The sequence below is a fragment of the Elephantulus edwardii genome, unplaced genomic scaffold, assembly GCF_000299155.1.
Source record: "Elephantulus edwardii isolate Elephantulus edwardi_28Jun2011 unplaced genomic scaffold, EleEdw1.0 scaffold00152, whole genome shotgun sequence".
In the NCBI taxonomy this organism is placed as follows: domain Eukaryota; kingdom Metazoa; phylum Chordata; class Mammalia; order Macroscelidea; family Macroscelididae; genus Elephantulus; species Elephantulus edwardii.
In genome coordinates this window covers 4,687,901-4,710,595 of record NW_006399902.1, presented here as the reverse complement: position 1 = coordinate 4,710,595, position 22,695 = coordinate 4,687,901, and the positions used below count along the sequence as shown (strand labels likewise).

Genomic DNA, 22,695 nt, shown 5'->3' with positions numbered 1-22,695 from the left:
CAAATGGTCGCAGGCATTCTGGGGAGAGCCTGGGCCAAGGACACAGAATCCTGGCTTCTGGGCCTCATCTGTCTTCAATTACCTCCCCTGAAAAATGGCTCAGGTCTAGGTTGGTGGAAGTTGGCGGTGGGGATTCCCATCTTCATGCTCATGGCAAAATCCACCAAGAGCTTATATGATGATCTGTGGGCTCAGGGGGCGGCAGGGGTGGGGGGTTAGGGAGAAGTATGAGAACGGGAAGAGCTTCCTGGGGGCTTTCTTCCAGCTTTGCTCTTTCCTTTCAGTGCCCACCCTGTCCCCGAGGTGGCCGGGAGAGCAACGTGAGTGAACGGAGGGGGTGGTGTGCAGGGTGAGCGGGAGTGGCTTGGGGCCTGGGCAGGCTGGGAGTAGGCGTTGGGTGGCAGTTTCCTGTTTGAAGACAAGGGGGTCTTTGTCCACTTTCACAGCCCCTCTCTACCTTTTTCCTAGAGCAGATCTTGCCTCCCATCCCTGGGGCTTCAGGAAAAGTGGCCTCATACTCTGTGACCTGGCCATGTTTGGGGAACCAGGGTGGCGCAGTGGTGAGGTGATAGCGGGCAAGGTCAGGACCTTAAAGTCCTTTAGTTCCTGCTCCACAAGGACTCAGCCTACTCTACTTGGAAGGCTTCATGCTTCATCTTGGGGGCCTGGAGAGGGGGAAGGGCTGGCTTAGGGTTCTACAGCCCACACTGGCCCCCAAGCCACATGTTAACTCTGTGCACACCACCCTCCGCTGGCCCTGGCCCAGACTTCCTCTGAGGGTCTGCAGGGACCAGGGCAGAGGGGCTTCCAGTAAGCCCAGCTGGTACGCAACTGTGCCTCTTTTGTGGGCAGCATGAGTCACTGCTTTCTCATACTCTGAGTCGATGTGGAATGTTGGCCCCCGCAGGGCACATCCCCAGCTCTGCTGAGCTCCAAGCCCCCTGACCATGGGGTACATCAGGAAGTCCTCCTCTGCTGCCTGCCCCTCTTTCCATCCAATCCTTTCCAAATCTGGTAAGGCTGATAGTCCCCAGATGTGTGGTGGTTACCACAGCAACTGAATAAACTCCTTTTTCCTACTATCTGGGAGACAGTTAAAGCCAGACAGGTTAGAATCCACGTCCATCGAGCGGATTCTGACACATAGAGACCCTCTATTGGGATTTGGAGGCTGTAAATTCTTAAGAGAGAAAACACTAATTCTTCTTCCAAGGTATAGCCGGTTGATTTGAACCCTGAGCTTTAATTTATGCATCAAAACCACCAAAGTCCCCAGAGAGGTTAGAGGAGGTGTATAAGACCCCTATGCAAGATTTACAGCTTTAAGAAATAAAGTCAGCATGCTGGTTGGCCTAGAAGGTCGACCAGGACAGGGATTGGGGCTGCGAGGACCAGATGCTACCATGCTGTGTGACCCTGGTTAAATTGCTTACCTTTTCTGGGCCCTATATTTTCTTCTCTTTCTCTGATGCTCTTTGCTCTGTTGTCTCAGGTCACACTTGGTCCCTCTGGTCTTAAGGTGAGTCCCAGACCGAGAACAGGACACTGCTACCCTCTTTGATGGCTCCAGCTCTCCCCGGAACCCACGATCCTATGACTGCGGGTTCTGTGTGACTCCCTGTACCTGTGTGGGGTGATTATGTGTGAGCAAGGGAGAGAGGAGGGTAGTAAGAGCTGGTTTTGCCTGCGATCTTGTACCAGGCTCTGGGCCATGCAGGTGCGTCCATTACTTTACTGAACGTCCTTCAGCACCCTGTGGGGTGAGCGTTGTTATTTTCCAGTAGAGAAACCAGGGTCCAGCAGTAACAATGTGTGCGACTGGGTGGATCCTTGGGGTTGTATGTGGGTGTAACTACGTGTATCTCCCGGCCATTGTTTGCATGAACACCTTTGCATGTGTGTGACCTGCGGACAGAAAGGTGAACACCTATTCCTTTGGTCCAATGGGGTTTGTGGGGCTTGTGAATGTGCAGATGCACATAAGCATGTAAGCGGGTCAGGGTGCCAGGCTCTGAGCTGCGTTTACATGTGATGTCACAGCTCATCCTCACTCACACCCTTTGAGCTAGGTACTGATGTGTCCCATTTTAGTGATGAGGAAACTGAGGTTCAGAGAGGGGACAAGACTAAGACAAAGTCACTAGCAAGTGATGGAGGCAGGATGTGAGCATAGGTGGGCTGACAATTATCATGGCTTCTTCTGTCCCACATGTGTTCACATGTGTGAGCTGTGTACTTGGGAATGGGTGCGGAGGATGAGATAGCTCTTTGTGAGATCATATGTTTGCCAAATACATCCTTTGAGGGGACATGCATATGAGTGAATGCCTATGGAATCTATGTGCATGCTGAGGGGTGGGGGTTAGGCACTGCCCTGAATGGGTGTGTACATTTGCATACCCATGTGTGCTGTGCTGGATGGAAAAGATGGGGTGGGAGTGGAGGCAGGGGCCTTTTTTGAGGCTCCCAGATACTCTATCTGGTCCTAGCCCTATTCTGTTCTCATCCACAGGGAGGAAAAGGTGAACGAGGCCTGCCTGGTCCCTCAGGCTCCAAAGGAGAGAAGGGAGCTCGGGTAAGTGCCCCAGCCATATTTACCATAAGACCCTTCCCAGTGGTGCCTGGAATTGTAGTGTGATAAGGGCCACTGCCTTGTTCTCCTTGCTGCAAGCCTGCATCCTCCTGGCTCAATACCCTGTGAAGACCAGACTCTTCCTTGGAATTAGAGTGTGGAAGCCTCTATTTTCCAGGGACTGTGGAATTCCTGGGCCTCTCCTCAAAGACCCTATTGTTGTTATCTGCCATCAGTTCGGAACTGAGTCATAGGTGACATTCCAGTGGGTTTTCAGAGGCTGTAAATCACACAGGAGGAGATTGCCCATCTTTCTCCTATGGAACAGCTGGTGGATTTGAACCATGTGCCTCTGAGTTGGCAGTGCAACTCCTTGCCACTAAACTACCAGAGCTCATTGAAGTTCCTGGTTAGGACAAATTATTACTATGCTCAGCTGCTAAGTTAAAGGTTGAAAGTTTTGAGTCCATCCAGAAGTACTTTGGAAGAAAGGCTTGGCGATCTACTTCTGAAAAGTTAGCTGGTATAAACACGGGAGCGGGCGTTACAGTTCTACTCCAGTATATGGGGAGCTGCCGTGAGTCAGAGCAGCCTCATGGCAACTGATGATGAGCCTTATTGTTTAAAATTTTAATTAAAGTTTAAAAATCCTACTGGGGTTTCATTCAGTCATTCATACATACCCATTTTGCTTTATAACATTGTCATTACAGTTTTATTCTATCATCCAGACACCTTTTGTTTTATAGCATTAATTACAATTTATTCATGTAATTAATAATATTGTCTGACTAACCCCTGTTTTATTTTTTATGGTTTCACATAAGATTTTATTTAGATAACAGGAAAAAATAAAAAGGAGTTATGTATTTTAAAAGTTAAGTTGCAAAATCACTGATAGTGCCTTTCCCTTCATTCACCTTGAAGGGAGAGGAATGTAAATATTAGTAGAGATAAGTTGGGTGGTGGGGATCCTTCTTAAAACCTATCTAGGATGATTACCCTTTCCTGATTTCTTGTTACCTCCGTACAGGGCAATGACTGTGTTAGAATCTCCCCAGATGCCTCACTTCAGGTAAGACCTGGAAGTGCCCCCGCTTCAGGGCCAGTATGGGTCAGCTCCTGGGTGGAGGCCTCAGCAGCCCGTGGAGCGTCCTCAGCACCTTCTAACACTTATCTCCCTGTTCAGTGTGCAGAAGGCCCGAAGGGAGAGAAGGGAGAGTCAGGAGCCTTGGTGAGTGTGGGGCCAGGGCTGAGCAGAGACAGCAGGGGCGTAGCCAAATCTCATCCTCCTTACCTCACCCCTGCTGCTGTGTCCCCCTTCTTCCTTTCAGGGACACTCAGGACTCCCAGGCTCAACAGGCCAGAAGGTAGTAGACTTGGATCCGGAGCAGTGGGTACCAAGGAGGTCTGGGGACCCAAAGCCGTGAAGAGGGGATTATCCAAAACATCCATGGGAGTCTTGGGTTATAATTTTCTAAGACTAGAGGTTGGGGTTAGTGCTAGTGCCCCATCCCTCCCTGTTCCTTTTGCCTTGTCCAAATGTTCACTAGACCTAGAAAGAATGCTCTAGGCTCCTCAGATGAGTAACCCGGCTGCTTTGACAGTTCTTCCTGTTGTCTACCCTCCCATAGTAACCAAAGCCATTCACTCTCAGAGACAGAGGCTCAGGTTCTAGAGGGCAGTTGTTTCTCCCCTAAGCCGAGCTCCTCTGCTCCTTTCAGCCCCTTCTTTCAACTCTATCCTTTTGTCTCTTTCTTCCCCAGGGCCAGAAAGGCGAGAAGGGAGACGGAGGCTTCAAGGGCTTGCCAGGGAAGCCAGGCCGAGATGTAAGGCTGGGGTCTTTGCCCCACTACAGCCTGCAGTGGGGGAGCTTGGGACAGTGAGATGCAGCCACAGGGACCCAGCCCCTCCACTTGCTCAGACAGAACCAAGGCCCAGGGAGGGAGGGGCTGTGGAGGTGCAGCAAGGAAGGGGCTAGAAGACCCTGACCCAGGTCTCCTGACTCCCACCTGAGAGGCCTCTGGCTTCTAACCTGAGACTGACATTAAATGACCGTGGGAACTGGGAGTGGGGTCTGACTTTGAGGAGGGGTCCCAGCAGTGGCTGCCACCCCAGGTTGGTGTGAGGCCTCCATTGTTCCTCTATCTCCCCTTCTCCCATAGGGCCGACCAGGAGAGATTTGTGTCATTGGGCCCAAAGGACAGAAGGTGAGTTAGGGCATTTGTGGGTTAGAGAATGGATGATGGGCAAGAGGCAGCAGTTTTCTTACATGCATTTTATGTGTGTGTCAGGGAGACCCTGGCTTTGTTGGACCTGAGGGGCTGGCAGGGGAACCTGGACCCCCTGGTCTCCCTGGACCCCCTGGGATAGGACTGCCTGGGACCCCGGTGAGTCCACCAAAACCCTACTTTTGTCCTTGCCTCAGGGAGTCCCTATTTTGCTCTGGTCTGTGGGTGGAGGAGCTAAGGCTCTGTCCTGGGGTCCTGACTGAGGGAACGGGTTAGGGTAGAAAATCTGAAAGCCTTCACTACAATGAGAAGCCCCAGGAAGCCAGTGTCTGACCCTATTTCTGCCTTCAGGGAGATCCAGGAGGTCCACCAGGCCCTAAGGGAGACAAGGTAAGCACAGGCAGGAGCCCAGGCACTTGGGGCAGCAGGGAAGAGGGTGTATTTGGGGATTTGCAGATGGGGACTGGGCTGTGCTCAGCCAGTTGGTGGATGGTGGCCTGTGCTTCCACTTGAGGATTTGGTAAGGTGGGAGCCTTGGTCTGGGGCTCTAGGCATAGAGACAGCAAAGCCTAAGTCTGATAATGACCAGAATGGTCTTAAGTGACAAATCAAGCTCATTTGAGGACCTTGTTCCTTGAGCAGAAAGCCCTGGGAATGACTCTGTCTGCTTGTCATGGTTCCCATGGTGCCATACCTGCTACCCTGGGGAAGGGGTTTAAAGCCTTTTTCTCTCTTCCTTTGCAACTGGAATGGACTGAGTTAGACGTGAAGAGGCATCAGGAAGGGAGTGTTAGTCAAATGGATCCAGTGGAGATGGGAAGTTTGACAGGAACCACCCTGCTGAGGAGGAGGGTAGGATGTTACTGAAGAGGCGAATGAACTGAAATCATACCAGGGAAGAATGTGTTTCTTTAACTTTTGCTTCTGACCACAGGGCAGCTCTGGAGTGCCGGGAAAGGAAGGTCCTGGTGGGAAACCTGTGAGTGACCCCAGTCTGAGAGGATGGGAGGGTCACTGCCTGCCATGCCCAGGTTGACTCCAGGAGTCAACTGCCCCTAAGAGGGTCCACTGACCCTCCAGGAGGGTCACTGCTTACCATGCCAGGTTGACTCCTTTCTCCAGGAGAGAGGAGGGGCTGGGTTCTCAGATCCTGTCTCGGGACAACTGGGTCCCTCTCTCTGGCATTAATTTCCACTGCTTCTTCAACAGGGGAGACCAGGGGTGCCAGGGCTAAAGGGAGAGAAGGTGAGTTCTGGGACTGGTTGCCTCAGGTTGGCTTGGGAATGGAAGTACCTGAAGGGGAGACAAAGCATCAAGGGACCTGGGCCCAGGGGAAGCAGGGGTATGGGGCTGTCCTCAGGGCCATCGGCTCCCCCATCATAAAGGAAGAGCATGACTCGGAATTAGACATACCACATGCAAGGGAGCTCTGGTGGCCTCGTGGCAAGAAGCTGCACTGCAATCCCAGAGGTATGCGGTTGGAATCCACCAGATGCTCTGCTGGAGAAGGAGGGGCAATCTCCTCCTGTACCAGTCAGATCCGATTTGACGGTACACACACACACACGACATACCACATGCATGGTACATGAACGTGAACTGGGAATTAGACATACCACATATGTGATACATGAACGTGGACTGGGATTTAGACATATCACATACATGATACATGAACGTTAGCCCTACGCTTAGGTCAGGTTTCTCCATTTAGACATTAAAGGCCTAAGAATCACTTTTCTTGTGAAGATGTGGTTGGAAGTCCCTCCATTGTCTTGTTATTCACTTTGATTTTGGTGGGAGGGTGCTGATCCCCTTAAAGCTAAGGTGATCTTGGGGCGCTTTTCTTCTCTAGTGTCTCAGCCCTACTCTTTCCTGCTAGGGTGACCCCTGTGAAGTGTGCCCAACACTGCCTGAAGGGTTCCAGAACTTTGTGGGGCTGCCTGGAAAGCCAGGGCCCAAAGGGGAACCAGGCGATCCTGCAGTCGCCGGGGTAAGTGGCCCCAGTGACCATAGAAAAGTATGGGGGCATGATCATAGAGAGGGTTGAGCTGAGGGACTTCCCTTGACCATAGAGATTGTGAGCAGAGGGTCCAGATTTTCACCATGGGAAGAGGGCTGAACCATAGAGCTTGGGACAGGCCTAGAAGGGCCACTCCAGGTCTCCTAGGCAACCTACCAAGGCTCTTGAGGAGGAGCTAGGATGCCTTTTGGGCACGCTGGGTTGGAACCAGTCATTATTATAAGGGAGACTATGCCTTCTACCTGTCTCTGGGTGTGGTTATTGGTCGGGGGTGAGCCAAGAAGTGGACAGGAATCTTGGCCTGGACTGCTTACCTCATTTCCTCACAGATTCTCTTTTTCAGGATGGTCTGAGAACTGTAGGACAGAAAGGTGATCGGGTATGTAGGGGTATTTTCTCTTGGGGTGGCTCAGCCCTGACCCTCTTGCTCCCCCCTTTGCATGGGTTGATGAGTTCTAGCTCTGAGGTACTGGCCTCTAACCCCATGGAGAAAAAGGTGTTTAAAGGGTTTGTGGTGGATGATATGGCTATCCTCATGTACCGCCATGAAGTTTGGGGTGCCACCTGCACTCAGTCCCAGCTCCCAACCCTTTTCCCCCTGCAGGGAGACCCTGGCATCCAAGGCATCAAAGGAGAGAAGGTGAGGGAACCCCAGCCCCCCACTACTTCCCTTCAGCTATGTGAGAGTGTTTCTGAGTCCTTCTCTTCCATGCTCAGGGGGATTCCTGCTCATCCTGCAATCCAGGTGTCGGGGCCCAGCATCTCAGCCCCACTGTGGGGGCCCCAGGGGATGCAGGCTATCCTGGCTTTGGCCTCCATGGCCTTCCGGTGAGTGACTTCCACCCCGCCCAGCCCAGCCTTGCCATACTGGTGACCCTCCTTGGGGTAGGGGCCTAGAGGGAAATGGGGAGGAGTTGTCCTAGGCCTGTGGTCTGGTCCCTCCCTCCAGCCCTGTTAGAATCCCAGTGTGCTCAGATAGATGGTGAATGGAAGCAACTGTCTTACTACCCATGGGCTATAGAATTCTAACTCTGGGCTTGCCTATCTCTTTCTGGGCATGCACTGGGGCCCGTGGATATTGGTGCTGGGGAATGCTTTGACTCTGGCTTGATTGTTTTCCAGGGGAAAGCTGGAGCTCCAGGGCCAGCAGGGCTAAAAGGAGAGAAGGTGAGACTTGGGTCAGCTGGCAGGACACCAGGGCTGCTTGACAGGGAGGGAAGGGTCAGGGTGGCTGGTGACTGAGAAGTAAGGGTGACAGAGACAAGAGTTCAAATCGTAAATTCATAGTAAAAGAAATGTGAAGATTCCGAGAACTGGAGTTAAAAAAAACCAACCTGATTCCTGAGAGCCCTCCCTTCTGTTCTCCAAGAGAACTCCTTAATATTGCATTTTTAATTGAATGATAATCTAAAGCAATTAAGCACATGAAAGACTACCTTATAATTGACTCATAGTTAACATTTCTGTGCTGTGTGCAGGAGGCCTAGTGAGTCAGTGCTCAAATGCTTTGACTGTTACTCAGAAAGTAGTACAAACCCATCTTCTCCTCAGAGAAAGTTATTTGCTTCTGTAAAGACCTATAACCTTCGAGACCCTACAGAGTAGCTCTGCTTTGTCCTGTAGGGTTGCTATGAGTTGTAATCAACTAAAGAGTAGTGGCTTATCCGATATACAGTGCTGAGCACTGTTTGAAGTGCTTGTGTATCTATTTACAGTATCCTTCCAAAACTGTATGGAGTAGGTATACCATTATACCCATTTTACAGATGAGGAAACAGAGACCCGGAACCAATAAATTACCCAAAGTCACACAGATATTTGAGCACAGAGCTGGGATTTGAGGCCAGGAAGTCTGGCATTGGAATCTGTAATCAAATGATTGGACTACTCAATTTTAGTGTCCTTGTTAATATTTGTATTTATAATTGCATTACAAACAACTTTGAACTTATAATGTAATGCTACTTAAATGAGGACTCTGTATGGTGTTCAGGTATGTGAAACACTGAAATATATATTCAGACTCTGCCAGGCAAATCGTATCTGTCTCAAATGGAACTGCCCTACTTCTTTTCAAAGTATTCTCCATTATAGTAAATTGTGGGATATCCCAATTCTTTAAACCTTAAACCTGTTGTCAGCTTTAATCCCTCCCCCTCTTACAACATTCCTTGGAACTGTCATCAAGTTCTAATGGTTTGACCACACTCTCTCAGCTTCCTCTCTCTCCATCACACCACTTGGCTGTAGGGCATTGCATTCCCTCTGGCCTGCATGCCCCCACGGCCACTCTTGTATGTTATTTCCCTGGGTGCTATCCTTCTATTGCCCTGTATCACAGTCCTGCTGTGTGTGCCTAACAAGAGCTCGGGCGATCTAGCCCCTGTCTACCTTTCCAAACTCATTTTATACTCTTTTTCCTGCATTTATTTTAGTCATAATGACCCTTGGTCCATTCTAGAATATGTCAAGACCTCTTTGATTTTGTAGTTGTGAATTCTCCTTTCTAATCGAGTTGCTAATCTACTTGGCTCCACAGTCAACACTGTTGGCACCAGCAGCTAGGAAATAAAAATATGAATTACATTGGTGAAGTGTGCTGTCAGGGACCTCTTCAAAGTGCCAAAGAGCAATGATGTCAATCTAGAAACTAAGGTGCGCCTGATCCAGGCCATGGTTTTCACAGTTACTTGCTATGCATCAGAGAGCTGGACAGTGACTAACGATGATAAAAGAAGAATCTATGCCTTCAAGTTGTGGTGCTGGAGAAAAATGTTGCACATACCGTGGACCACCAAGAAAACCAACAGGTCTGTCCTGGAATGGGTGAAACCAAGCTGCTTCCTGGGGGCAAGGATTTGGAATTTCCATCTCACATACTTTGGGCACATGGCCAGAAGGGACCAGTCCTTGGAGAAGAACATCATGCTTGAAAAGGTGGCAGGACAGCTCAGGAGAGGAAGACCTTGGATGTGATGACTGACACAGTAACTGGTTTAACAGGAGTAGGTGTGTTGGAGTCAGTAAGACTGGCTCAGATTAGGACAGGGTTCAGAGCTGTTGTACATAGGGTTGCTTTGAGCTGCAGGCGACTCAACAACACATCACAACAACAACAACAACATTCTAGTTGCCCTCAGGTCAGTTGTGACTCATGGTATCACCATATGTGCCAGAGTACTGTGCTCCAAGGGGTTTCTTTCAGGGACTGAGTTTTTGGAAGTGGATCTCCAGGCTTTTCCCCAACATCCTCTAAATGAAACAACATATGAGCAAGAGCCTGTGGTGATGAAGGAAGAAGTTCAGGCTGCTTTGAAGGAAATAGAAAAAAAAACAAGGCCCCAGGAATACATGGTATACCAATTGTCATTTCAGTGAACAGATACTACCCTGGACGTGTTCACCAAGTTGTGCCAAGAAATCTGGAGAACAATCACTTGGCCAACTGTCTGGAAGAGATCTGTATTCCCATTCCACAGAAGGGTGACTCAACAGAGTGTGGAAACTATATAACAATATCATTGATTTCACATGCAAGCAAGAGTCTACTGAAGATTATCCAAAAACGACTGGAACAGCACATCAGCAGAAAACTGCCAGAAGTCCAGGCTGGATTTAGAAGGAATAGTGGTACTAGGGATGTTGTAGATAATATTAGATGGATCTTAGCTGAAAGCAGGAAGGACAAGAGGAATGCCTATCTGTGTTTCATTGACTGTGCAAAGGCATTTGACTGTGTGGATCATAACTAACTGTGGCTGGCTCTGAGAAGAATGGGAGTCTCAGAACACTTGATCGTGCTATACTTGGACTGAGGCAGTCGTCAGAACAGAGCAAGGAAACACTGCATGGTTCAAAATTGGGAAAAGTGTACGCCAAGGATGTGTCCTTTTCAACTTGTATGCAGAACAGATTATCCGGGAGGCTGGCCTCTATGAGGAGAAATGTGGGATCAAGATTGGTGGAAGATCGATCAACAATCTGAGTTATGCAGATGACACAACCCTGCTTGCTGAAACTGAGGAGGATCTGAAGCACTTACTGCAGAGGGTCAAGGACTGCAGCCTACAATATGGATTGAGGCTCAATGTCAAGAAGACAAAGATTCTCACCACCGGACCAATTGGCAGCATCAGGATGGATGGTGAAGAGATTGAGATTGTTCACAGCTTTAGTTTGCTTGGCTCCACAGTCAACAGTCTTGGCACCAGTAGCCAGGAAATTAAAAGACGTATTGCCATGGGAAAGGCTGCTGTTAGGGACCTCTCCAAAGTACTGAAGAGCAATGGTGTTTCTCTGGAGACTAAGGTGCATCTAATACAGGCCATGGTCTTTGCTATCACTTGTTATGCATCAGAGAGTTGGACAATGACCAAGGAGGATAGAAGGAAAATTGATGCCTTTGAGCTGCGGTGCTGGAGAAGAGTATTGAGGGTACCATGGACTGCTAGGAAAACAAACAGATTCATCCTGGAGAGAGTTAAATCAGACTGCTCCTTGGAGGCAAGGATTCTGAGCTTCTGTAACATACTTTGGACATGTTGTAAGGAGGGACCTGTCCTTGGAGAGGGACATCATGCTTGGGAGGGTGGAGGGACAGTGCAGGAGGGGAAGGCCTTCTATGAGGAGGATTGATTCGGTGACTGGGGTAATCGAGATGGGTGTGTCAGAAGCAGTGCGGTTGGCACAGGACAGAGCAGAGTTTAGGGATGTTGTACATAGGGTTGCTATGAATTGTAAGCGACTCGACAGCACATAACAACAACCTCTAAATGGTCTCAAACCAAAAACCTGTGGATTAGCTCTGAGTATGTTGACTTTTTGCATCACCTAGGGCTCTTTTTCCCCTTTCTCCCCTCCCCCTAGTCTTCTTGACTGATCTTCTTCTCAATTTCCTGGTAATAATTATAGTTAACATCGCTCTGATCATCCTGTGTGAAGGGGCCTCCCCAGTTTACTCTGTTATCCACCTTGTTTTTTCCTCCATGGTTCTCACCACTGTCTGAAGTTATTCCTTTTATGGATTTTACTGACCTCCATAAGCGTATAACATCCACGAAGAAGTCTTGTCTGTTTTGTTTGCTGCTGCATACCCAGTGCCCATTCTAAAGCCCAGTGTGTGGCATGTGGCCAACAAAGACCTGCTGGATGAATAAATAAATACTCTTTGTATCCTGGGTCAGATGTGGGGCTGAGGCTAGGATTTTACAGAGTGAGGCTTGGGGAAGAAGCCTCCAGCCTCTGGATTCTATTGACCAGAACAGCTAACTTTAAGGAAATCCCTTTCTCTCCCTGGGCCTCAGTTTCTCTAGCCAGGAAAAGAGGGTGTGGTCTAGCACTGTCAAAGGGCTACTTGGAAGTTGTGGGCTTGGGGGTTCTCTGGCACTTGTACCCCATCCCCACATTGAACTTATGTTCTCTGCTTTGCTCTCAGGGCAATTTTGGAGACACAGGGCCAGCTGGCAGTCCAGTGAGTATCCTTTGGGTGGTAACAATTTGGGAGAGAAGGACAAGGAGGGAGGTGCTTCCCACTGCTGGAGAGATGGTAGACCTGAGCTGAGCCTCAACATTGCCTAAATGACATTGGGCATCAACACTGCTTCTTCTCATGTAGGGGCCACCAGGGCCATTGGGACCAGCAGGCATCAAAGGCGAGAAGGTGAGTCTGGGGATGTTTTCACACACTCATTCTGCTGTGCTTGACACCTGGGGCTGCTCACTCCCTATAGGGTAGTCTAACTCCTTGCATAACATCTAACACGCATGAGGACTTGGTGCCCCCTTTGCCTCTCACTTGTTGTCCTCAGCTTGTCCTGAGATATCACTGCCCAACACAGATGCTGCCATGACCAGGCCACACTCCTAGCTTCCGAGCCTGGAACTGGTGCAGCAGACTCCCTAACCCCATGTCACTGCTTGGCAGGGGGAACCTTGTGAGCCATGTGCAGCCTTGTCCAAGTCTCAGGATGAGGATGGCCAGGTAGTAGCCCTGCCTGGCCCACGTGGACAGAAGGGGGAGCCTGGCCCCTCAGGCCTCGGCCTGCCAGGAAAAACGGTGAGTTCATGGGCCTTCTGGATCCAGGGAGCCGGAAGGAATCCAGAGAGGCAGGGATCTGGACCAGGTCCCCTGGGCAGGGGCTGGGGGTGGTGGGGGTTAAGGTAGCTGGGAGTGTACAGAGGGGTCAGTATTCTGTCACTGCGGGAGCTGGACTGGTGGCTTGTCCTGGGACACAGCACTGGAGAATGGGCACAGAGAACATCAACCTGGGAGCTGACGGACCTGGTGTCCAGTTTCTGTGCCTTCTGCTAGATCTTGAACTTGAACCATTTCTTTATCTTCTTGATCCTTCTGTTTCTTAAAACCTAGTAAAGAGGCATTAAAAGCATGTGGCAGCACCCAGCAGGCATTCACGAGTTTGTTGCTACTACTGTGGGGTGTTACTGTTATTTCTAAATAACCACAGCAAACCCTGAAGCGGTCCGTTCTATCTGCTAATCATGCCTTCATATTATTTGCTCATTTAATCTTTCTAAGGGGCCTCTGGTGGCCTAGTGGTTAGGATATCTGCTGCAAACCCAAAGGCATGGGGTTCAAATCTACCAGCTGCTCCATAAGAGATAGATGGTCACTCTCCTTCCCTGAAATTTACTGCCTCTGAAAACCTGCTGAAGGGTCATCTGTGAGTCAGTTTCCATTCAATAGCACATAACAACAGCAATCCTCATAAAAATCCTAGGGGCTAGACCCCTATATAGTCTAATAATTCCTATTTGACAGATGCAGAAACTGAGGCATAGTGAGATTAAATAACTTGGCCAGGGTTACCTAGGTAAGGGGTTTGGACTGAATCTTCTCTCAGCTATGTGGTGCTGCTTCTCTAGACTGTAGCTTTGGTCTGTTACGTTTACTACTGTTTATCCTGAGTCTAGTCCAGAGCTGGACACTGAGGGGGCTGGTATAAGGAATGCATTCATAGAAATACTTCCTCCTCAGGGCAAGGCTGGAGAGCGAGGAATGAAGGGGCAGAAGGTGAGGGAGCCTTGGTGGGCCCCTGGGTGGGTTGTCCCAATCACCTCCTCACTGCTTTTCCTGAGTCCATACCCCACTCCCTCCCCAGCCCCAGAGAAGGGCTATGAGTGCCTGAAGAGGGTATCCCTGCCCTCCCCGATCCCTGCCCCTTACAGGGTGATGCTGGGAATCCTGGAGACCCTGGCATACCAGGCACCGTGGGGCAGCCGGGGCTGTCTGGAGAACCTGGGGTTCGGGGCCCCGTGGGGCCAAAAGGAGAAAAGGTCAGTCAAGGAAGAGTGGCTATGCATGGACCAGAAGCAGTAAATGAGGGGAGAGACTCATGAGGGGAGAGATTACAGGAACGGGCTCAGAGGCTGCCGGGACCACTGGGCTGCTCAACCCTTCTCCTAGTCAGGCAGGAGGAGTACGTGGTTCTCTTTAGATTTCCCATTGTGAAATGGGACCAGCAGAGGGGCTGAGCTCTCTCTCGGAGGGCACCCCCTTTCTGATGCTTCCTGCTGGTCTGGCAGCCAGCTCTGCTCATACTTGCCTGGCTGTACCATGTCTGACTAGGGTGATGGCTGCACTTCTTGCCCTAGCCTGCAGGGGGCAATGACTGACATGGCTGGACAGCCTGGGAAGCCAGGCCCCAAAGGAGAGCCGGGCCCTGAAGGTGTGGGCAGGCCTGGTAAACCGGTGAGTTTGGGGTTTGTCCCCTGACACCTCCCTGCCCTTCTTCCCGTCCTACTTTCCCCCTTGGGGACTCCATGTGTCACCTTGTACCTTTCAGGGTCAGCCAGGTCTCCCAGGAGTTCAAGGGCCTCCAGGACTGAAGGGTGTTCAGGTCGGTGTGAAATGGGGCCTGGGCTACAGGTCCAGGTGGTTGAGGGTAGGATGGGGAGATAGAGCAGGGGGGCGGGAGTGAGAAACAGAGGTGAGCCACAAGGTCAGGGGAGGGTGAGGTAGAGGAAGGTGAGGAGAAAGGGTTGGGGAGAGGGCTGGAAGGGAGGTAGGGCCTAAAGGGGAATCTGGAGCCTAGGCTTATCCATTTTTTTCCTCAGGGAGAGCCAGGACCTCCAGGAATGGGAGTCCAGGGGCCCGAGGTGAGTGTGCCGCTCCTCCCCACAGGCACCTCCATCAGGTCCAGAGACCATGGAGCTCTGCCTGCCCCAGATGCTCATGAGCACAGCTTAATGGAGGGTGGGTGGCAGCCCTGGTCTGCTGTTGCTTCTGTTGGGGACCTTGGCTTTGCCCCCTTCCCCGCCTCTCTGCAGGAAACTACTGAGTTTGAGTTGGCAGATGCCCTACCCTAAACCAGGTCAACCAGGCTGCTGTGTCCCATTCTGCCCTTTCTGTCTTGCAGGGGGAGCCTGGAGCCCAGGGTTTGCCTGGCATTCAGGTATGTATGTCTGTGTTAGACCTGGAGGTGGTTGAGGGCAAGTGGTGGCCACTTCAGGAGAAATTATCACTAATGGTGATTCCGTCCAAAGGGGCCTCGAGGACCACCTGGCCCCACAGGAGAGAAGGGTGCTAAGGTGAGTCTGTAGCTCCTTCAGTACTGGGCTTAGGGTGCCTCAGAGTACAATGGTGATGGGTACAGGGGACATGAGACCTGTGTGGTGCCCCCTTGAGGGCTGCCCAAGACCTGATTTGGTGTTTCCTGCCTGCTGGGTTGCAGCTAGCTTCAAATTTGTGTCCCATGTCCACAGGGAGCTCCGGGGGTGAAAGGAGCCACTGGACCTGTAGGACCTCCTGGTTCCGGTATCTCTGGGCCTCCGGTAAGAGTCTTCTCTTTACCCCTCACTCCATATGGAGTGAGGCTCTACCCAAGGACATTACTGGAGGAGGCAAAGAGAGGAGGATGCCTCAGCCCTCCCTGTCTCAGAGGCGGGGAGACTGTGCTCTGTGTGTGTGTTGGGTTAGGGGATCGGGTGCAGGTATAATAACACTGACAATCACCACTCACATATGGGACGGTGGCCGTGCTGAGACCCCGTGCTAAGCTCTAAATGCATGGCAATTCACTCAGTCCTCCCAGCAGCCCCGACGGGACGTATAACCAGCCCCATTCCCTAGATGAGGAAACTGTTGCCTAGAAAGTGAGAAAGCAGAGCCAGGACTTGAACCCAGATCTGACTGCTTGGAGGCCTGGATGTGACCTACCCTTCATCTTCAAACCTTGCTGTCATTAGGGATCCCTGAGACAAGCACTGCCCAATAGACCTGTCTGCTATGGTGGAAGTATTCTGGTCTGTGACATCCAAGACGGTAACCACCAGCCACATGTGGCTATGGGGGGCCGTTGTGACTAAGGAACTGAATTTTTAATTTCTCTTCCTTTTCATTACTTTGAGTCTGAACAGCCACATGGGGCTAATGGCTGCTGTGTTGGACAGTGTGGGTCTAGATCAGCAGCTTCCACCCTCATTACCCTCTGAGGCCTCTGCTTTATTACTGTCCTCACCCAGTGAGTCTCATGGATTATGTCTATTGAACAAATTGCATAGATTAAGTAATAATAAATGCGTTTCCTCATTCCTATTCATCAAAGACCCATCTAAGAGTCAGCTTCTGCACCACATGAACCCACTAAAATTTTACGAGAGGATATAATTCTAGCCAAAATCAAAGAAATCTTACCTGTGCCTGCTGGGTCATGGGCAAATGGATAATTTCTCTTGGGTTGTTGATGAGTTTGAATGTCACCCAGTCAGCTGTAGCCCTTTCTAGGCTTAGGGATCCCTAGAGAAATCCCAGGTGCTTTGGGAATCTCCCATGGTTTCTATACAAGGGCTCACCAAGGCCCAGATGGGCAGGAACTTGGCCAAGCCCACACAGCCAGTGTGTATTACCAGACCTGTACTGTCCAGATCCCTCCTGTCATGGTCCCAGAACTTTCAGTAAGAAGGTGGTGTGTCCCACAGGAGGGCAGCCATCAGAATGCCCTCCATGCGGCCATACTGGTGCTCTGGGCTCGAGCAGATTCCACCCCACATCCAGGAATGTCCTCAGATCTTTCCTCAAGCTGAATCTGACCTAGAAGACCTCCCATCCTGGTCCCACACTCATTGTTGAGGTGGTGGGTATGTTCTGTTGAGTTGGAGCGGAGCCATAGCTAACCCTCAGCAGATTTTCAGAGACAGTGAATCACATGGCAGGAGATGGTTCATTTTTCTGCCTTGGAGCAGCTAGTAGATTAGAACTGAGAGCCTTTGGGTTGACAGCACAAGTCCTTACCCCTAAGCCACCGAGCTCCTTTAGTTGCTCATTAGTTGTGAGAATTTAACCAAGTGACACCTCAGAGTCTCTTGATGTCTTGTTGGCAAAACAAAAACTAGAACTCTGCCCAGCAGTCCCACAGGAGAAAGGTGGGCAGTCTCCTTCTGTGTAATTTACTGCCTCTGAAAACCTACTGGAGGGTCAGCTGTGGGTTGATTCTGACTCTACAGCACACAGCAACAATAATTTAAGTCAACTAGGATAAATTCTGTGACAGAAGCACGTGCGCTGAGTGTCTGCTGGAGGTCGAGAGGAGAGGGCAGGGTGTCGGGCTGACAGGCCTGGATGCAGGTGTGCTCTTGAGCCCGTCTGGAACTTCTCCAGGCTCTAGTTTTCACCTGTGAAGTGAACAGTGCCGCTCTGCAGGGCTGAGCATGGGCATCCCTACAGCCGTCTTTGACAGAGGCCTAACGTGTGTACTGAGGAGGAGAGAGGGAGCATCAGTCCTGGTCTTTCACCCTCCTCTTGCCTCTGTGTCTCAGCCTCCTCCTTCAGACCGTGGGTGTAACACGGCTTCTGTTTGTCCGACTGCCCTACTCGGATGGCAGACCAGGTGGCCGCTGTCCATCCTTACCCACTGACCCTCAGCTCTCTCCTTTCAGGGCCGTGATGGGCAGCAAGGACAGAGCGGGCTTCCAGGAGCCAGAGGGATGCCAGTGAGTACAGCATCTCAGGGCGGCTGGAGGACCCAACTGTCCCTCTCGACACCTCTCCACTCATATCCTTGTGTTTTCTCTTTACAGGGCGAAAAGGGATCTCGGGGAGAGAAGGTGAGCAGAAAGGACCTGGGCCCAAAACTCTGGGAAAATTAGCACCCCAACCCACCCGCCCCACTTTGGGGTCCCCAGGGAAAGGGCATACACATAGTAGCTGCGGTGGACAGGAGCTGAAGATTCATCCTGGCCACCTTACCAGCCACCAGACACCTTGGTTCCAGAGAACAGGGACCCTAAGTCGCTTCGCTCTGCATAGCTGCTGACTCAGGGTTCTAGGTTATAGGAGCTCCAAGGGCTCCTTGAGGGCAGCTGCTTAAACAGGGTGAACTGGATGACAGGGACTGAGTTGGGAAGGACTGTTGTACTATGAAGGCAGAGAGGTGAAGGGTAGGTGAAAAGGGCATGGGTGGGAGGCTGGGCTCAGGGAAGTGGGGCTGCAGCTGAGTGGAGCTACACCTGCCCTGGAGGCAAGACTACCTGTGGCAGCAGAGATGGTAGAACCGAAAAACAACTACAACAGCAGACGTTCCCTTTGGCTGAGTGCTTCCTCTGTGGTGGGGGTTCTAGAAACGTCTATCCGTTTCACCCTCACAATGACTGCGCCTCAAGTGTTATAGTCCCATTTTACAGATGAGGAAGCGGGTGTAGAGAGGTTGAACATACTACTCAGAAGCAGATTCTCTAGAGCCCACCTTTCCCAAGACATTGCCTTTTATCCTTGCCTACTCTAAAAATCTCGTGTCTTTTTAGGGTGAACCAGGAGAGTGCTCTTGTCCCTCTCGGGGAGACCCCATCTTCTCAGGCATGCCGGTAAGTGATGCTGAGAGCCCTACCCCCAGCCAGGGGGTGAGGCACGGCTTCCTGCCTTGTGCCCACTGTGCCAAGGACCCCGCAGGTCTTTGTGCCCCAGCCAGCTGCCTTCCCACACAGCCCTGCGCTTGGTGTAGACGTTGCCTATAACCTCTCCCCTTCTTTTGCGACCCCCACTCCCACCCAGGGTGCTCCGGGACTTTGGATGGGCAGCTCCTGGCAGCCGGGCCCGCAGGTGTGTGTTGCTTGTCTCTGCCTCTTCTCTCCGTCCGCCAGCGCCCTGCGGCTTTCCCATCCTACTCTGCTTCCCAGTGATGGGGCAGAGCTCTCTGTTGGTTCTGAGTCTTCCTTTCTTTCCTTAGGGTCCTCCAGGTGTTCCTGGACCACCAGGCCCTCCTGGAATGCCTGGTCTGCAGGTAAAAGGGAGAGGAAAATAAGGAGTTTGGGAGTCAGGGAGATACATGCTGTCAGGGGTGAGGGGACTCCTACCAGCTAGGCCCCAGGATGCTGCTCCCCTGTACCAAGCACATCCATCCATTTACTGTTTCTCAATCCCTGGACTCCTGGATCCCAGAGTGGCCCAAGGGGCCTGCTGACCTCTTGGTCAGATGTTTGCTAGCAGAGGTGCCCCACTGACAGAACCAAGCTCAGGCCCTGGCCAGCTGCCAGGAACCTGGGTCAGATAAAGATCCTTTGCACTGGGCCACAGCACGATGGTTTTGGAGGAGCATTCAGCATGCAATCAGGCACCGAATATTTTCACACATCTGCTGCTTTCCAGGCACTGCTTTCAGGCTGGGCTGATAGCAGCAGCCCAAACAGATAGAAACACCTGCAATCTTGGAGCAAATGTCTAGTCAGACAGACGATACAGAAGATTAACAAGTAAATACATAGTATGCTATAAAGTGATATGTGAAGGAGATTGCTAACAGAATAGGGATCAAAATGGGAGGAGGGCCAGAAAGAGGAGGTTTAGGGGCAAGAAAGTGATACTGGAATCAAGACTTGAAGGAAATGAGGAGTGAGTCTGTGCATATCTGGAGGGAAAACATTCCTAACAGAGAAAATAGCCAAGAGGCCTGGGGTAGTGAGGAGAGACGAGTAGGACTTGAGGTCAGGATGGCATTGTGTCTGGAGCCTGCTTTCTACAGCTCACCCCCAACCCACTCACTCATTGCAGCTGAGTCAGAACCCACTCATAGCTGACTCTCCAGTATGTTCTCAGAAGCTATAAATCACCCCGAGGCGACTTCCCAGCTTGGATTCAAACTGCCTGTGTTTGGGGTGACAGTGCGAGCTAGGTGACTTGAATTTGAATCCCACCCTGCCTTGTGCTAGCTGTGTGACGTCATTCTTGTTGAGTACCGCAGAGTCAGAATCAATCACTAGCTGACCCTCCTCTAGGTTTTCAGATGCAGTCCATCTCACAAGAGCAGATTGCCCATCTTTCTCCCACGGAGCAGCTGGTGGATTTGAACCACATATCGTTGCGTTGACAGTGCAATCCCTTACCTCTAAGCCACCAGAGCTCCCTTGTGTGACATTAGACAAGTTACTTAACATTCTTATGTCTTAGTTCCTTTATCTGTTAAATGGAGATAATTACAGCATCTACATCATAGGGCTTTTGTAAGCATTAAATGAGTTAATATATGCAAATGCATGCAGCTCCGCCTGGCACATAGAAGTCCTTGGAAAGCCTTCGCCATCATTACCCTGATAGTCATTCCCCCCTATCCCTTTAGGAAATCTTGTTCTCGCCTCTTAATGTTATGTACGCTTGCCCTCACTTGAAAACAATTGAACCAATCCCTACTTGAAACAAATTCTTCATCACAGTCACTGTCATTTGTAGCATGTGTGGCTTTTTAATCATTGAAAAGCCAGTGCTTGCACTAACCCAAAACCCACTGCTATTGGGTCCATTCTGACGCTAGTGCATGGTGAGCCTCCATTGGGTTTCTGGGGCTGTAAACCTTTATGGGAGGACACTGACCATCTTTCTCAGAGCAGCTGATGGGTTGGAACCACCAACCTTTTGGTTAGCGGCCTAGCACGTAGCCTACTATGCCACCAGGTCTCCTTTTTTCTTGCACTGAAGTAAAAATTTAGTAAAATAAGAACCATATACACCAGTTCCAACTTACCTCCAAATTCAACTTACAGACACTCTTAGGAGTGGCCCTCCTTGGTAACCTGGTGACTGCCTCTACTGCTCTACTGTAATGGTTTTCTGTCCATTCTTTATTCATTTAGGGAGCCCTGGTGACCTCGGCCGTAGGGAGTTGCATTGCTAACCTGAAGGCACCACCTCTCTGGTTTGAACCCACCAGTGGCTCCATGGGAGAAAGATCTTCTCTCATGTGATTTACAGCATCCCGAAAACCCATTAGAGGGTCAACTGTGCATCAGTTCCAACTTGACGATAGAGAGTTTGAGCTTCCTTCATTTGAGTCTCACATTAACCTCAGTAGGAGGGTCAGTTAATCCCTGAGCAGACCGAGGCTCTGAGAGTTGAAGCTTCTCATTCAAGGTCATGTGGCTGGGAAGGGGCAGTTCTGGACGGGGCCTTCCCCATGCAGAGTGCTGCCTGCCCCCCTCCACTGCCCTTCCAGTCATTCTTGAGTGGTTTGTGTAGGAGACCAGATATTCCCCCGAGGTCTCAGGAAGCACAGATAGTGACACCCAGCTCTGGGGGAGTGAGTCTCACCTGCAAAGAAGGGAAAGGAAACAGAGCAGAACGATGTGGGTGCTTTTTCTTTTCTTTTTTTTTTAAATTGTTTTAAAATTATTATTAATTTTAATGAAAGTTTACAGAAACTGAGGATTTCCATTCATTCATTGTTGTACCTTTCTCTCTGCCCACTCCTCCTTCCCCCCAATTAGCTCTTCTCTTTGACAAATAAAAGAAGAATTTTTTCATTGTTATACAATCCCTTCCGCCAAGTCCACTCTACCATGCAGCCTTCACTCTGGACTCCTATCATGACAATAACACCCAGTCACATATCCCCTCCAAACAGCCCTCCCCCTCATCTGTTTCAATACAGTATACATTATTTATCCCATCTTTCTCAATCTCCCCCCAACCCCGATGTCAGTCCTGTTTTACAACAGTGGCACTATGCAGTATTTGTCCTTTTGTGACTGAGATATTTCACTCAGCATAATATCTTCCAGGGTCACCCATATTGAATAATATTGCATGAGTTCCTTGTTTTTCAATGCAGCGTAGTATTCCATTGTGTGACTATACCACAACTTCTTTATCCATTCATTTGTTGATGGGCACTTAGCTTGTTTTCAACTCCTTGCTGTTGTGTGGGTGTTTTTTCCAAGTGCCTCTCTCTGACCCAAATATTCTACACAATCCATCCCCACCCTGCACTGAGGTCTGCTCAGATGAGCCACCACTGCTGGTGGGAACCACTCGCTGTTGAACTACAGCCTACTTTGCTGAGTGTCCCTGTTGGGAAATAGAATTATGCCCTGCCATACTTCCAGGAAACAGGCACTTGTTGGTAGGTAGCTTGCTGTTTGCTTGGGAAAGCAGAAGGCAACCCTCAGTCATTTCCAAATGACCCGTTAACAAGCCCACGCTGAGGTAGTGTGAACCCATGTCAAGATCTCACTGGAGTGACTGCTACATCTGTCCTTGTCTGGGGCCAGTGCCCGAGTCCAGGCTGAGGCTGTGCTGCCTGGGCCCCTGCTCCATGCCAGGCAGGGTGTGGGGTTCCTCACCTGAGTCCCCTCCTGTGGTCCTTTAGAGGGAAGGCGGGCCAAGCCGTACCTCTCTCAGCAGCAGAGGTGAGTGGTACTTACTGCCCATGGTTACATAGTTCCAAAACTCTGTCATCTCATTTAAGTAAGCCACAGCCAATCCATAGATTAGGAAACTGAGGCACAAAGGTTAAGAATTTTGCCTGTGGCAATATAGCTATCAGGCATGCGAGTTTAGGTTTCAATTCAGGGAGTTGACTCCATTTTCTCTACCTTTTTCATGAGTACAGCAGAACAGATGGGGCATGTAGTTTAGTGGTGGTTATGTG

At 50.5% G+C, this 22,695-nt stretch overlaps 1 protein-coding gene across 1 annotated transcript in view; it reads left to right on the top strand.

Moving 5' to 3' along the window:
• The window catches only part of COL16A1 (collagen, type XVI, alpha 1), a 53,492-nt gene that overhangs the window by 6,574 nt on the left and 24,223 nt on the right, over positions 1-22,695 (top strand). Inside the window, exons 10-40 of the mRNA XM_006894948.1 lie at positions 285-324; positions 2,490-2,575; positions 3,606-3,647; positions 3,762-3,806; positions 3,907-3,942; positions 4,339-4,401; positions 4,738-4,782; positions 4,867-4,962; positions 5,155-5,193; positions 5,738-5,782; positions 6,013-6,048; positions 6,686-6,796; positions 7,431-7,466; positions 7,544-7,654; positions 7,949-7,993; positions 12,261-12,296; positions 12,441-12,485; positions 12,750-12,881; positions 13,821-13,856; positions 14,012-14,119; positions 14,412-14,534; positions 14,629-14,682; positions 14,900-14,941; positions 15,202-15,249; positions 15,329-15,373; positions 15,548-15,616; positions 17,720-17,773; positions 17,861-17,887; positions 18,584-18,643; positions 18,831-18,878; positions 19,006-19,059. Coding sequence (XP_006895010.1) covers positions 285-324; positions 2,490-2,575; positions 3,606-3,647; positions 3,762-3,806; positions 3,907-3,942; positions 4,339-4,401; positions 4,738-4,782; positions 4,867-4,962; positions 5,155-5,193; positions 5,738-5,782; positions 6,013-6,048; positions 6,686-6,796; positions 7,431-7,466; positions 7,544-7,654; positions 7,949-7,993; positions 12,261-12,296; positions 12,441-12,485; positions 12,750-12,881; positions 13,821-13,856; positions 14,012-14,119; positions 14,412-14,534; positions 14,629-14,682; positions 14,900-14,941; positions 15,202-15,249; positions 15,329-15,373; positions 15,548-15,616; positions 17,720-17,773; positions 17,861-17,887; positions 18,584-18,643; positions 18,831-18,878; positions 19,006-19,059 — 1,857 coding nt within the window. The remainder of the gene's footprint in view (positions 1-284; positions 325-2,489; positions 2,576-3,605; positions 3,648-3,761; positions 3,807-3,906; positions 3,943-4,338; positions 4,402-4,737; positions 4,783-4,866; positions 4,963-5,154; positions 5,194-5,737; positions 5,783-6,012; positions 6,049-6,685; positions 6,797-7,430; positions 7,467-7,543; positions 7,655-7,948; positions 7,994-12,260; positions 12,297-12,440; positions 12,486-12,749; positions 12,882-13,820; positions 13,857-14,011; positions 14,120-14,411; positions 14,535-14,628; positions 14,683-14,899; positions 14,942-15,201; positions 15,250-15,328; positions 15,374-15,547; positions 15,617-17,719; positions 17,774-17,860; positions 17,888-18,583; positions 18,644-18,830; positions 18,879-19,005; positions 19,060-22,695) is intronic.